The sequence below is a fragment of the Ylistrum balloti genome, unplaced genomic scaffold (genome assembly GCF_031769215.1).
Source record: "Ylistrum balloti isolate Yb309-2 unplaced genomic scaffold, AGI_CSIRO_Ybal_v1 Utg371114, whole genome shotgun sequence".
NCBI lineage: Eukaryota > Metazoa > Mollusca > Bivalvia > Pectinida > Pectinidae > Ylistrum > Ylistrum balloti.
In genome coordinates this window covers 407015-423915 of record NW_026782612.1, presented here as the reverse complement: position 1 = coordinate 423915, position 16901 = coordinate 407015, and the positions used below count along the sequence as shown (strand labels likewise).

General features: G+C 32.8%; 1 protein-coding gene across 1 annotated transcript in view; it reads left to right on the top strand.

Moving 5' to 3' along the window:
- LOC132560787 (centrosomal protein of 164 kDa-like) overlaps positions 1 to 16901 on the top strand; it is a 45040-nt gene that overhangs the window by 11897 nt on the left and 16242 nt on the right. Inside the window, 14 exon segments of the mRNA XM_060225462.1 lie at positions 4405 to 4507; positions 4910 to 5007; positions 5647 to 5778; positions 6997 to 7291; positions 8189 to 8308; positions 9554 to 9676; positions 9974 to 10117; positions 11033 to 11098; positions 13845 to 13928; positions 14430 to 14498; positions 14760 to 14953; positions 15208 to 15419; positions 15692 to 15854; positions 16019 to 16214. Of these exon segments, the coding sequence (XP_060081445.1) occupies positions 4405 to 4507; positions 4910 to 5007; positions 5647 to 5778; positions 6997 to 7291; positions 8189 to 8308; positions 9554 to 9676; positions 9974 to 10117; positions 11033 to 11098; positions 13845 to 13928; positions 14430 to 14498; positions 14760 to 14953; positions 15208 to 15419; positions 15692 to 15854; positions 16019 to 16214 (1999 nt within the window).

The following is a 16901-nucleotide window of genomic DNA, read 5'->3' as shown; positions in this document are numbered from 1 at the left end:
CTCCTTAGATTGACAAACAACCCCAAAATTAATTCAGTTTTACGCTATTTGATTTAAGGTGCGAGCCCTTAGATTCTTACAATTCATAGACTTTTTCTGGCCCCACAGAAACCCATGGTTTAAAATAATATTAGGATCTCTTGTATATACATGTACTTACCATCTATGTCTACAATCATACAACATCCCTTATATTTCACATTGTATCCCCTTCATTAAACTTCAGTACATATGTTAGATATAACTATAATGACCATATATTAGCTAAGAATTATAGAGTTGATAAATCTATATTATTTTAAACAGTATAGTCTAATATTTTAACTTTTCTTTATTTCAGTTATCTGTTTTTCGTCATTTTATTTCAGAATGTAAAAGTCATATTAGTCTAGTTTTCATATCAGTATATATTTATTAACAAGTTTTTATCCAGTGGTTCCTACTACCACGTCAATAATATGTTAGACCAAGCATTTATCTACTACTTATCCTGCCAGATAGTACTAAAGAGTTCCCGCGGTAAATCAAATATATCAATAAGGTGGCTTGTCGCAATTAAATATATATAAAGTTCTTTCTAGTGAGTTGAGAAACGTAAATAGTGTTACTGATGTTTTTCTCTCCCTTTCTTGTCCGATTCAGTTTTTTTTCCCATTACAAATCACTCTTGTCAACCTAGCACCTTCATGTCCTAAGGATTTTAATGGAGCTTTATTCAAAAGTCAACTTCAGGGATGCCTTATATTAGTTCATGTACGGTGTGTCAGGATTCGAAGGTCTAAGTCACTGTTGCTATTTATAAAAATTAGTCAAACATTAAATATGTGTATGTATGAGAGCAATTTTTCATGTCTCTTGTAGTTTCTATTTCATCAGAAATCTCTGCATTATTAAGTGTTAAGTGTGGTCAGTATGAAGTGATATTCAATTTTGATCTTTTAAAAGTCCTGAGAGGAGCCACATTTTTGTTTGATAATTTTAGTAATTTTAATGTTTTAAGTGTAGTATATACCCTTGTAGCAAGGCAGATGTAACTTTTAATGTATTGAAAGAAGTAATTTAAAAATTATCTGCTCCTCAGCTTGATGTCTAAAACTTGATAATCTTGTGCTGAAAGTTGATTTCCCCATGTTTGTTGGAGATAGGTGTTCAGCTGTATGTTGATTAAGTAGCTGTATACACTGATCCTTCAAGGAGACGGCTTTCATAGGCTCTGCCTGTTGCCCAATTCCTATTGTCAAACCCACCAAGACAATAAAATATTCTGAAATCAAAATCCTTCAGAAATATCAGAACATGTCTTTCTTTATCTTTCTACATATTTCTCATTTCTTTTATTAAATTGGTTCCTTGAATATCACAAGTAGTATCACCACCAGCACTCAATGAGAATTTGACTGCCTGCCTGTAATGGTAGTCCACACACGATGAAATGTGCATGCTGTATCATTACATAGGGAGCTCCACTTGTCTTTAAGAATTTATATGTTGTCCCTCTGGGCTTATTGTGGGATAAATACAGTATTGATTTTTGTGACATCCTGGTTGTCATCATGGTTAACATTAAAACAGGATTACCTCTGTCATGATGGATAAGTCATGTTATCACCATCAAGGGCTACGCCTTGTAACATGGTTCGTTCTAATCTCTTGCATATATTCTGTCTTCTGATCTTTTATTTTGTGGAAAAAAATTCCTCATATTTACTCCATTTTTTGTTTTTTTCTAACTTCAGACGTCTCACACGACAGGATTCGGCAGAAATGCCTACGTATGTTACTTGTGTTACTGTCAGATATCCCCTGTGTATACAGCTAGCCACCTATAGTACTTCTGCTATATCAGCTGTTTCTGTAATCAGGAATTTATTTCCAAAACAAACTTGCAAATCATTATAATGTGTAAAATAATATTTCTGATGAATTGGATATGAAACATGTCAGTATCTTAGAATTTGTGAATTCACATTTGCATTGAATAATATTTTTGATGATTAACAAATTTCATAAATTTCACTTTGAAAAAAAAATCCTGAAAATTTCTTTAAAAAGATTCAGAAAAAATACAAGTGATGCAAAGAAAAGATAGAAAGGAAAAAAGAAAACAATTTTTTTCTTAAACACGGTGAGAAATTTTGAAAGTTGCACTTGAAAATGAAGAGAATTATTTTTTTGATTTGTTTGACATTGCTGATGTAGCTGAGGTGTATCCACTTGTAGATTAAGCATGTATCCCATCGTATTGTGATAACTCACATTAATACAGTGATCATATAAGTAGATTTGGTCAATAACATTTCGGGACCATTCAGTCTTCACCATATCTTAATGTCTGGTCATACAGTCAAACCTCATTATCTCAAACTCGTACAACTTGAAGACCTTGCTAAACTTGAATCATTTCCTTGATCTCTGCCAAACTTTACTCAAATCATTTGAACTCCTTAAATTGAACACTTGGTTATCTCAAAGTCTTCCCATGATCCCGCTGAGTTTGAGATAAAGAGGTTCATTTGTATTTATATATTAACACTTCATATTCAATTGGTAATTAAGGCATACAATTTGTACTCCATTGATTTTTTGTTTATCATTAAATATTAATTAACGGGTTCATGAACCAGTTTAACTTATTTGTGCGCCCTGGAGATTTTTATTAACTTCATCATGTATCCTGCCACAGAATATGTGTTTCCAGGCACTCTTGTAGTTTTCATATATCTGATAAATATTAACACTGGTGGCCTTTTTTAGACAGACTGAGATCAATAGTATGAAAACTTGAAAATAAATTGAAAATACAGACCGTATTATGAGGTAGTGAATGCTGTTTATATATGCTGATGTGATCATACATATAAAAATGTAGTCATTTAGGACCAGAATGCAACAAATTTTTCCTTGTGTCAGTTAGAACACTATAAGTATACTTATTTTAGCACAATCAATTTTAGCACATCATTGATTTTTAAAAAATAAATGCATGGATGAATTTGCTATGTAAACGCAATACAGAAACTTCAATTAGTCTGATCAAATGTTAGCACTATAATTTGTATGAAAAAATGCTGAAATAAGATATTGCTAAAATTTGTATGTTTATAGTATACATGAAAAATCTGTGATATATCACGACATACTTCCCTGTAGAAGATGCTTGGGTAGGTGCATGGGTGTTTTATGTTGTTATGGTGACGGTATGACAGAGGAATGCAGTCTTAATCTTGTCACATAATGAAAAATAACTCCCGGTAATATAGTTAAATGATAACTTACAAAATACAAGGTAACTGTTCTAATGATGTTTTTTGTGAAAAAAAATGACAAAGTTCATAACTCTTGAAATTATTTTATCAATTTATAAATAATTAATAATTTTTCCCACAATGAATGGAAAGAATCTTACGTAAAATGAGACAAAATTTACCTATTATGAGGGTAAATCTCACCTTTGTGAGTTTAAGCATTGAGATATTACACCTGAGAAAAAGCAAGATCGAGTCAAAAGGTTCATCTCATAAAGGTAATCAGTTGATTTTTCAAGTAGTCTTTAAAAAGGAATGAAAATACTGTAGGATTTATACTATCAAATTAAACTACCTGCCTGTCACCTACTGAAGGCTCCGTAAAGTTGTTCCACAAGCTCTCTATATGTCTAGTGTTTTATAGGTTGCCAGCATCCCTTGTAATTAAATACATTCCTCATCATTATCATGAATGAAATAAACAACTTAAATCAATCATGTACATTTTTTCAGTGTTGAAAATTTTCGAAATTTCTTCATAACGACAACCCAAATTTAATCTGGATCATAAATTTATTTGTTAACATAAGCAATTCAATTAGACATTCTGTAGACTATTAACTATGGTATAAACAGTATACTTTAAATAGTTAGTTGCTGTATGTAATCTCTGTATTTACGTAAATAGAGTTTAATTTCAAAGCTTCCAGTGATGAAACTATTGGGTTATGGGAATTTTAGCAATTAAAATACTAACTATACTCATATCTTTGATAAATGTATCTATTCTTACACTTTATGAAAATATGTGGATTTTTTTCATTACAGATATATGAATCCGTATCAAATTCATTTTGCAAAGAATTCTCTTTCTAGATCTTATAAGTGGATTTGCTATCTTTCTCTTGATGAATTGACTAAATAAAAAAAATAAAATTGTTTGGTGTTTTGTATACTAAGCAGACTTTGTTTAGTTTTCTTGGAAGAAATACACACTTTTTTCTTTTTAAGGCTGTTTGTTCAATTTTCTTTGAGAAGATATGTATTTCATTTTTCCTTTTAAGGCTGGAGAAGTTTAAAGCTGGATTCACACTCAGGAAAAGAATGTACATTGATGTGTGGTTTTTTGTAGGCGGGCAGAACAGGACCGTTTTTTGAGAGAAGAAGAAAGCAAAATCAGACTTGGCAACGAGCGAACACTACAAGATTTAAGACTGAGATTAAAGAAGGAGCTAGAAAATGCCAAGCTGGATTTGTTAGAGGTAATAGAGGTCGAAGGTCAGGTTATAGTATATGTCAGCTCAAAATTTAATGGTAAACTATTAATGGATGACAAAGGTTGGAAGAAGGAACCTTCCCGATCATTAGATATATCAATCATTGCAGTATCCCTTATGAAAAATTTGTATTGAAGATTTTTCTGCCTTTTCTTATTCAAATAATCCAAGTAGCTTAGTGTTCAAAGTTCTATAAGTAATAATTTCCTTTCACCATGAAAATTGTTGTTAGGGGAGAGGGATGAGAAGGAGATCGAGACATTTGAAATTATTTTACAATATGAAACAAAATTTTGATGTTGTTAAACGCAAACAAAAAGATCCAATTTCAAACTTTACTGTAAATCAAGTGTTTTCTTTTCATTGGTTATTGAATTCTTTATATAGGATAAAGACAGAAAACTTCGGAAACTCAAAGAGGAGATAATTCTAGATCAAGAGACAGAAGAAACACGACTGAAGCGAGATAAAGAGCAGCAGTTTAAGTAAGTAGCACAATTAAAATATCATTAGAAGATCAATAATGACGAGTCCCTGTCCTCGAAAGTTGGAGTAAGTTCACAAGGAACGTAACCATATTTCATAAATACAATAAGCAAACTTCAATCTGCAGAAAACTTTTGTTATTAAGGCCTTGTGCATTTAATGTGTTTCCATTTGTCCATTAAACAGTTGTTACTTAAGCGTGTTGATGATATCTTTATAGTTCAAGAATAATGTCATGAAAAGTCTTTGTTAATTTTGTGGGAAATCTGAAAAGCTGATTGATTAAAGGTACAGAAATGTTGCAAATTTTTGTATATTTTTGGAAATTAATGAAAAGCTGTTTCAAGAGTAGTACATACCTGAGTACATACCTCATTTCATCATCTGAATCTTTAAAAATAAAATTCTTCTGTTTAACCAAAATAATTTGGAAAGAGATCTGACTTTTAAATGAGGTATGAAAGCTGTAGAATAAGATTTAGTACAGAGGAGTGTGACAGTTGATTCTACACTTGTGTCTTTTTCTATGTTTTGAAGTGCAATAACTACTATCTACCCTTCAAAGGGTAAATGTGGTGTTATCTCCCTTTGTAAGTGTTACTTCCTTTCTTTATTATCTCCACTGTCACACTATACAGTGAGTTGGACACTCAGATAAAGTCTGATTTAGAGAAAGAGAAAAAATCTATAGAAGAAGAAAAGGCTGCCACACTTGAGCGATTACTGGAGGAAATCAAGGAGAAACATACTGAGGAGGAGGAGAATCTGCGGTAATCTTGACAAGATGAAAGACCAGTTTTTTCACCAGTTGTTGCTTCCTTCCTTCCTGGTGTTGATGTTGTAGAAGCATGATTGTTGTGTGCAGATTTGAATTTTCCATCTGGTGTTTTTCCACAGAGATTTCATTGTTTGTTATTTTGCCTTCATTTCATACCGGTTCCATTTACTGACAATTATTTTGTAAAAGTACTCCTCAGAAAGATTTCCATCTGTAATTATCATAAATCATTTCCCAATTAAATTTCCTTGTTTTCATTCTGTGTTGAGAACTTTGCATGCTGATCATTTTCTTTCGTTTTGGTATCCTCTTCACAATACATCTGATTTTTCTCACTTTGCCCATGGTTGTTCAATCCTATTGTTTAAACAAGTACCTAAACATTCTATTGAAATCAAAAACTTTCCATCTTCATCTGTTGACTTCCTATTCCTGCCCTTGTTGTTGTTGTTTATATTGTCCAACCTAACAATGCAGTTACGACATATAGTGACCGTGAAATTGAAATATTTTCAAAATTCTTCAGTTTAATGTGATGTGTATACTGTAAGATCACTAATTTTTGAGGTTTTTTTTTTCTTGGTTTAGTGGGTATCATTAATCCAAAAATTTACATGTCCTCAAAACGATAAACAATTAAGCATACATGTTATCTTAATACTACAGAATTTCATTAGTATTGTTATCCACAAAATCAAGTTTCAAACAAAATATGTATTTTTTCAAAAACCTCAAAATTTGAGTCCAGTGAAAAAATATGGTTTCACAGTAATACCGTGGTAGTTGGAAATTAAGTTAAAGCCTCTCATTGTTAATGGGGAAGTGAAATATCACATTACAGGTCAGTCCTGCTGGTAGATTTTAGTAGGCAAGGTTATTTTGGCGTAAATATATTAAAAAATTCCTTACTCTGATTCTTCTAGTCTTTAAGTGTTCAGCTGGTGCAATTTTGAATCTGTTTTCTTTGAGTTTTAACTTTCTGTTACAGTTTCAGTTCTGCAGTAAGGACAGAGGTTTAAAACTAAAAATGAAAAAAAGAAGAAAAATTATACAACGATTACAAATGTACTTATTACACATAAGCTTATTAGATAGTTGCTGAAATCGATAAAAAAAAAATACGTCGTCTTTGAATGCAAAGTCATTGGTCTTTCATTCAAATTAATCAAAAATATGCTATATGAATGATTTACTGGTAAATCTTTCGCAGGAAACAAATGGACCAAGATCTGGAAAAGCTGCGGGAGGAAGTAAGATCCCTGCAAAAGGAAGAACAGAGTCGACTTGTTGAGGACAAACATAAGATTCTTGAAAGATTGAAGTCACAAGTTGACTCTGAGACGTTAGAGGAACAACGACGTCTAGAGGAACAGAAACGTGAACAGTTTGAGGCACTACAGGCTAAACACAGACTGGAGTTAGAGAATTTAACTGATGATGCAGAGCGAAAACATCGTGATAAGGTTGACCAGCTCAGGCGTGACTCTTCAGATAGACATGAAAAGGTACCGTAACACAATAGACTAACTTGTTGTGATATTTCAGAACATCTTCTTCAGGTTGTAATGACAAGAGAATAAAAGTTCTTTTAACACAACCAGTAGAAAATTTGAATGTGAAATTTTTAGGTGACTACACAGTCACCTTCACCAGACAACTTACCAATGTGAAGCACACTAGCACTGGTTGAAGTAGTACACACTTCAGTGTTTGTACACTGTACAATGGTCATTTTTCTGATGAAGGTGACTGTGTAGTTTGTACGTCAGTTCTAGAATGCTTCACATCAATCACACTCAAATCATCTACTGGTTGTGTTATAAGAACTTCAGTTCTATTTCTCATTGTAAGTATGTGCTTTCTTGCTTGGTAAAGATGTTTTGGTGATTTAGGCTTGCTAGCTTACTGGTTTAAAGACTCATTGTCACACTTCATGCATTTGGTACAATTATAAAGTTTAACAATAAAAGAAACACTTTTTAATGTTTTCAGATAATTTAGTTCGTAAACTTACTCTAATACTGTCATTTTACAGGTTCATTGAATCCAGTGAAGTCTTTTATTAATTATCATGTACTTTAGTAATTTCGTGAATGTTAAGTGAATGTTTAATTTTACATGATGTGTAAAGATAATAGTGTATGTTTGAGAGCTAGATTTCTGTAAAATCATTTATTTTTGTGGGACTCTATTTTCATGGTTTTGTCAAAAAATCACTTTTTATAGGAATCTGGATTTTGTAAATAATATAGCAAGGTAAACCTACCAATTTTAACAGTTTGTGGTCATGAATTTTTGGATTAAGAGAACGAATGGAAACAAAAATAAAGATCCCCTTGAAAATAAAGGATTTTACAGTAAGTTTGGTGTGTGGTTGCTGAGTGCTTTTGAACTTTATGTAGGAGCTTCATCGCATTAGAGAAGAATTGAAACGTGTTCATGAACAAGAGAAAGAAGAGAAGGAACAAGAGTTAGAGGCTGCGAAACAGCGTCAGAAAGCAATAGATGATCTGGATCGAGGGGTAAGGGCTAGAACACTTTGTTGATGTGATGCTTTATTCAACACTGGACTTTACCAACTTTATATACACACTTGACTTATCTGGCACTAAATTAAAGTCTTTTAACAGCTCATCTTTTGTGTCTGTTGCAGTTCAGTAACATATTCAATAAATACTATTTCATTTCCCTGTAGTGAGTTTGTATCTTTGAGTCAGTATTAATGGGTCGTCTATTTGATTTTATTGTGTAATTATTATGCCTCTGAAAGTATTTGATAATGTAAATAGTATACATTGACATTGAGATAGACACATGCTCGCGGTTCACTGCCCACAAGGTCAAATTGAATCTCTGGTCAGAGCTTGGTTGTAAATGTGAGGTCAGTTGTCGTTAATTAGTGGTCTTTGGGACTGTAAGAAGTGGTCGTAATATGGAATAGCAGGGTGGTCGTAATACTGAGCTACCAATACAAAGATATATAGTAGACAAAATGAGACTGAAAACAAATTGCCCGTTATAGCTGGGTGGTCGTAACTTTGAGGTGGTCGTTGGATGAGGTTTCACTGCATGTAAAGGTGGTTCAGGTATGTTCTACAATACCCCATATCAAGGGCATATTTGTTACACATATAATTATCCCCTGCTTTCACCGAAACAGGGGATATTAATTTGGGTTTTGTCCACCCGTCTGTCTGTCTGTCACACTTTCGTTTCCATGTTCTAACTTCCCCAAATATCATCCAATTTGGGTGAAACTTGGTCAGCAGATGCATCTTGGGGTCATTAAGACTGAGTTGGACTATCAGTGTCATCTGTTAATAATTATGCAAACTAATGAGGTATCCTTTGATTTCATTGGTCGGTTTATTTCCGTGCTCTAACTTCCCTAAATATAATCCGATTTAGATGAAACTTGGTCAGCAGATGTATATTAGGGCACATATATTTACTTGCAATATGTTTGGAAAGTGGGGGATATAAATTCCAGGAAAGTGCTTGTTATCTTGGATATGGTTTCCTCATCATTATCTCAGTTACTTCATAGGATTTTAATGTAAAGATTGTAGCACTGAGCTGTCAGACAAAGAAGCTAATTGATTTTCAAAACGGACATTTAGTAAAATACTTGTAACAGACAGCAGTCAATAAATCCTTAAACAAAAATCAATAGAAAACTTCGTGAGAAACAGATGCTCCTTAATCCTCGAAAGGGGACAACTTTTGATAGCCAGAAGAAAATATGCATTTACCTCCTTGTCTAACAGCTTGATGAGGTAATGGCTGAACGACGACAAGATGTTCAGCAACAGCAACAGAAGGAGCTGTCACGCCTGAGGGATGAACACGATAGTACCATCCGTAAACTTCGGGACGAGTTCCAAGATAAGGTACAAAAAAAATAATGGAGAAATTTTGTTTTATAAAAAATAAAGACTCATTTCTTGTGCATTATATAAATAAAGACTCACTTCTTGTGCATTATATAAGATAAAGACTCATTTCTTGTGCATTATATAAATAAAGACTCACTTCTTGTGCATTATATAAGATAAAGACTCATTTCTTGTGCATTATATAAGATAAAGACTCACTTCTTGTGCAGATTGTGATAAATATTGGGAGGTAGACCTTATTAAATCTCATATTGGTCACTTTAATGGTACTGTTGTCATCACTTTACTTAGGAAAGGAAGGAAAGACAACTCTTGGATGAGAAAATTGAGAGTGAGGTTCGGAAACTACAAAAACAGAGTGAAAGGGATTTAGAAGAAGCACGGCGAAAATTTGAACGGAAACGAGAATCCATGGCTGAACAACTGGAGGATGAGGTAAGATTATTTAAGTTCATCACTTTTTCAGTCGTCCTTGTTTAAATAAATGTATTACGTAGATCATGACATGAGGTTCGTGTCTCCCTCAGGGATACACTCCTTTCTACAATCATTATTTCATGATCAGATGACAACTTTTCATTATGAAAACACAATAAAAATTGTGTCAGTTTCATTGCCGATTCAGCTGTAGAATTCTATATTTTTACCTGCTTAGTAGACTATATAGAAAAGAATATTCTAATCTTATCCAGTATACTATGCTCGTGGAAATTACGAAAAGGAATCTCTAATGTTGACTTAGAGAATGGAAGTTTCTTCTTCATATGCTTTGTACCATCTTGGCCAGAGATTGTAAAGTTCTTGTAGTTTAAGATATATCGTCACATATGTCTGATTGTTGTTTAAAATATCATTACTGCAAAACAGTTGCTTTTTAGTTTAGATATTTTTGCTATACATTATTTGTCATCTTTATATATATATTTATTATCTACATCGTCATTGTCATCTTTATATATATATTTATCATCTACATCATCATTGTCATCTTTATATATATATTTATCAACTACATCATCATTGTCATCTTTATATATGTATTTATCATCTACATCGTCATTGTCATCTTTATATATATATTTATCATCTACATCATCATTGTCATCTTTATATATGTATTTATCATCTACATCATCATTGTCATCTTTATATATATATTTATCATCTACATCATCATTGTCATCTTTATATATATATATTTATCATCTACATCATCATTGTCATCTTTATATATATATTTATCATCTACATCGTCATTGTCACCTTTATATATATATTTATCATCTACATCATCATTGTCATCTTTATATATATATTTATCATCTGCATCGTCATTGTCATCATTGACAGCTTAAACAGCAGCTGAAAGAGCAGAAACACAAGCTCCAACGCCAGACTTCTAGTCTAGATAGAGAGGTGACACATGCACGCTTTCTGCCAAATCTGTATCAATATAAAGCTTGTCAGTTAGTCTTGTCATTTTAGATGTCTGCATGCAAGCAAAGCTTTTATCAGATCATGATGAAATATAATCCTCAATGATATTACATGATATATCTCCCTGGAATTCTTTCCATTAGCATGCCTGGAGCTGTGGTGTAGATAAAAGACTGAGATTTCCTAATGCATTTCTGTTTCTTGTGATGGGAAATTGCATGGATGGTTGTTTGGGATATCAAAAGTGATGATGGATTTCTTACACATACTGTCAAATGCAATATTTTTCTGAATCTCAATTTTTATTTTCAATTCTATGTTTTGAGCACTTGATTTCATGACAAGATCCCAATAGTACTTGCAAAATCCACTTTATGAAAAAATGGTGTTAGATTTTTTAACAGTCTATTAGTGTGTGAAGACCTGGGTTCATGATTAGAGAGTACTCAAAGAATCGATGAAAATGTAATAACCTACCAAAATGAATGATTTCACAGTAATTTTGATGTTTATATTTGTATATTATATGTGTGTATATGTTTTATATGGTGTGTATGATGTAGTGATTTGAGAGGTAGAATTGTTATAGAAATAATGAAATGTAAATGAATTATTGAAATCTTCAGGACTTGTGGAAATGGTATCAGTCAGGAAATTTTTAGCAAATTTTACAAAAAAAAAAAAAAAAAAAATCTTGCAGTAATATTTATATGAAAGGTATTACACTCATTTTAATCTCTATCTATCATTGAAATGATAAAACTACAGCAGTATCTAAAAAGATGAATCCTATAGTAGGTATGCAAATTAGGGTGAAAAATATTTATCAGTCATGATGGAAATATTATAACGTTCTAAAGATATACATTACATTCTGTATGAAAACTTTTTTTCTTGAAAATGGATTAGGAACATGTTTCAAACTATAAGACTTCAAACTACTGTACTAAAACTTCAAACTACCATACAAAGACTTCATATTACTTGCTAAGAACACAAAGCACTGTCTTAAGACATTAAACTACTGTCCTAAGACTTCAGATCACTGTCCATAGACTTCAGATCACTGTCCTAAGACTTCAGATCACTGTCCATAGACTTCAGATCACTGTCCTAAGACTTCAGATCACTGTCCATAGACTTCAGATCACTGTCCTTAGACTTCAGATCACAGTCCTAAGATGCCAGACCACTTTCCTAAGACATCAAACCATTGTCCATAGAGATCAAACCATTGTCTTAGATCACTGTCCAAGACTTCAGATCACTGTCCTAAGACTTCAGATCATTGTCCTAAGACTTCAGATCACAGTCCTAAGACTTCAGATCATTGTCCTAAGACTTCAGATCACAGTCCTAAGATGCCAGACCACTTTCCTAAGACATCAAACCATTGTCCATAGAGATCAAACCATTGTCTTAGGACTCCAAACCATTGTCCTAAGACTTCAGATCACTGTCCTAAGACTTCAGATCATTGTCCTAAGACTTCAGATCACAGTCCTAAGATGCCAGACCACTTTCCTAAGACATCAAACCATTGTCCATAGACATCAAACCATTGTCTTAGGACTCCAAACCATTGTCCTAAGACTTCAGATCACTGTCCTAAGACTTCAGATCATTGTCCTAAGACTTCAGATCACAGTCCTAAGATGCCAGACCACTTTCCTAAGACATCAAACCATTGTCCATAGACATCAAACCATTGTCTTAGGACTCCAAACCATTGTCCTAAGACTTCAGATCACTGTCCTAAGACTTCAGATCACTGTCCTAAGACTTCAGATCACTGTCCTAAGACTTAAAATTACTTAGCCATGTTCTGATATTTAGTATAAAAACTGTAGTCCTATAAGTACAAGAAGCTTTTATAAAAAATTATTCTCACTGACATGATTTATCAGACGGAAAATAAGAAATTGAAAATGAATAAAATAACTCAACTTCCTTTAACAGGAACTGTATAATTCTTAAGATATGAAAGTTATCTGCTTATACGAAACTTTTTATGTCAGAAAACAGCGTTATTAATGGAATGTACTGTATGCTTGTTGGTGTAAGGGCACTGTTAATGCATGCATCTATAATTGCACATCACTTTACATCCAGGTATAGAGTTAATGGTATTATCTGTTATCATATAATCGGATCAAATGTTTAGTTCACTCAATTTATTAAAGCAGTTTGAAGTTATCATGATTTTTTTCAGATATGGAAAAAGTAATTCCTAGTCTGTTAATTTCTGAAAATCAAATATTTGATAATGTTTATCATTTTCAATGAATCACTCTGGATATGTATCTATAGACATTGTGATAGGGTCATTGTGTATGTTCTTATGATTGTTTGTCTTTCATCCAAGTATGTTCTAACATACATTTCTAGTTTAACTGGATCCAGAGTATATTATCAGTTGTAAACAGTACTCCTTGGGTTTGATGTATTTCTCAGATTACCAGAGTAATTTATTATATATGACTGTTAATAACAGAACATTTAATTACTTTGAGAAAGGAGACTGTCATGACTAATATATATATTATATACTAAAAATTATCCTTATGCTCTGATAAAATCTCAGAACCTCGTTGTGTAAATTGACATGGGATGTTTTGACCACAGATGGACAGAGCATAGTTATTTTTAATGGACGTTCATGAATTACTTTGAATTCAGATAGTATTTTTGAGGTTTTTAAAAACTTTTTATCTTTTACTTAAAGGAGGAAGAATATCAAGAAAAATTAGCTGAATTTGAAAGAAAGAAGACAAATCTGGAAAAATCTGCCAAGAATTTAGATGCTCAGGTTTGTATCGATGAAGAAATTTGTCTCCCATGTTTGCTCCATCAAGTCCTGAATCAATGATGCCATTCAAAGCGTTTCATATCTGAACGGATTTTGATAAAACTTGATACAAAAGGTCATCCAAAAAACCATCCAATAACTCAGATGAATTAGGTTGCTGTAGGATATCATTGGCATTGATTTCCTACAGACATATTTTCTAGTATTTTTTAATTTCCTTAAAAATTGAAAAAAAAACCCAACTTTGATTGCACAGCATCTATAAACAAAATATACAAATATCTTTGAATCCCACTTACTTTTGCTAATCAAAGCACGAAACACATGGAGATGATGTGGTCGGGAGAAAGGGGTGGGGGTGGGGGTGTTGATTGGAGGGGTTGGGTCGGGCAGTAGGGGTTGGGGGTTGGGGGGGGGGGGGGTCAGAGTATCAAGTTCACACCTGATTGTCTAATAACTGTAACTTGAAAAAATGAAAATGATTATTTTCTCCCAACACAGGAAAAGAAATTGGATGATAGAAGAAAGAAGTTTAAAGAAGACAAAGACAGCTTTGAATTGGATCAAGATGTATGTGTATTGTAACATTTTTCATGTGAGATGAAGGCATGAAGTTCTATGTTTTTGTATGACACACAAGTACAAGAGGATAGTGCAAATAGTCTTTTTATTCATAATGGTGAGCAAGCTGTTGTTCAGGATAGAAAATATTTCAGAAATGAATGACTTATCAGTTGTTTAAAGACAAAGAAAAGAATTACTAAGACCAATGAAATTTTGTATAAACAAAACATGGACAGATTGCTGATTGATATAATTTTTTTTCTGTAGGAGGCCTTTTCAAGTAAAAATAACCAGCTCAGTACAAGAGAGTTGGAGAGACTGAAGGAAGAACGGAAACAGATCTTGGAAGAAATTAACACAGAGAATGAAACTTTGGAACAACTGAAGGGTGAACGCCGTACAATAGAAGGCGATATCACCAAGATGAAAATTACTCGTGAAAATAACAATAGAAAATTGAAGTAAGAACCGTTTTACTTTGTTTAATTTTCCAGATTGGAAAGGTATGATAAATTGCTCGGTCATGAAAAGTTTAGAGAAACATGTTCAGACATTGTTTCTCTTTAGTTTCTTATAACGAAAATTTCAAAAGATAGAGATAACTTATATCTGTTAGATATAAAATGCAGTAATTTTTGTCGTTTGTACGTAACTGCCAATGTCACTGAGGATAGTGTGTTGATTCCTTGATATAAGTATAGACCTGTTTTTATAGCGAGATGAAGGAACGAATGGATCGTAAAGGCAAGGATCTGGACAGTTTACAACAACGAATCATTGATGCAGCTGACGAGACAAAGTCTCTTGCCGAAGAGAGGCTACGGGCTAACAGTGCAGCGAGGTCATATGGTACCCCTGATATAAATGCCACACCCACACGACGCACGCCAGTCGCAGGTTTACTCAGTGATGATGAAATAATCAGTGGTAAGCTTCATGCCTCATGAAACGTCAAGGTTTGCTTGTGTTGTCGTAACTTCTTTCTGTATATCTTGATGTTAGAGAAGTGTCAGGATTGAAATTTATATTTTACCTCAAATAATTTTTAGCTAGTTTGTCTGAAAATACCTCAAGACTGTCAACATTTTAAGAATTCTATTGAGTTGCACTTAACAGAGTGATTGGCCTTTGAAATTTTTTTCTAGAACTTGGCTACTGTGAACGAATGCTAAAATTTTACTCATTTCTGTTCTGTTCAGATGTGCCTCCAAAAAGACGAGTCAAAAAAATACATTATCTAGATGATCGTACAGATGAAGAGGATGTTTCATCCTTTGGTGGGCGTGTTTGGCAGGATCTTCTGTCAGATGATGATAGCTTGGAGGATGTGCCTATAGCCAGACATGTTTCACGCAGCAATGGGTGAGTTACTGATTATCTCCCTTGACTCTTACCCTTTTATTGACATCTGCATTTTACTCAGTTTCTCAGAAATAAGCATTAAAATGTCTTACATTATTGTGTATACATTTAAATCATGACAAACATTGATATTCGTTGCTAAAAAGAAATTATTTCCATTTAAGTGAACTCAAAGAGCACTTTTCTAAAGAGAAAACTGCCATTTCTGCCACTAAAGAATTCCTGCGCAAACAGAGACAGTCTTTAAAACGACGTCAGTCTGCACTCCAAGCGGCACGTCAGGAGCTTACCAAAGATATTGTCAAACAAAGACAAGGGGTAAGAACATTGTAGATTTATTAAAACAAAAAGTTGAGAGTTGTTAAGCTTACAGTATTACCAAAAATTTTCATGAGTATTTTTTGTCATAGTTTAAACTTGAGACATCATTTTCAGGTTCAAGGTAAAAACTTTTTTAGTACCAGATTCTGTTTAATCATTTATTTTTGTGGAAATTTATTTTCATGGGATTTGAGGTTATTTTTTATCAACAAATTAATTTGTCAACAAATATTTAAAGTAAGATTAAGGAGAGTTATTAAGCAATATTTACTCAAAGTGAAGTGTACACAAAATAGTTTTTTTTTTTTTTTTTAAACATGGAATTAATCCCATGAATTTTATGTTGATGAACCATAAAGATTAAGCACCATGAACATATATTATTCTGCCAGAATTATACATTTTGATCTTTGACATTTTCCCTTGGTGAGCTTAGCCATAAGGGAGACTGTGTTAGGCAAACTGGTATACTAACCTACCAAACTTGTGAAACAGATTAGTTTTCTAGAAACCCATCATCCCTTCTATAGTTACAATGTTCTTTTCATCTGAAATATTTCTTGTAAATTTAATTTTCATGGTTTTGTCTGCAGCCATATAATCAAAAATATCTATATGATTTTAACAAAAATATCTACAACGATTTTAACAAAATTATCTACACAATTTTACAAAAATATCTACACAATTTTACAAAAATATCTACACAATTTTAACAAAATTATC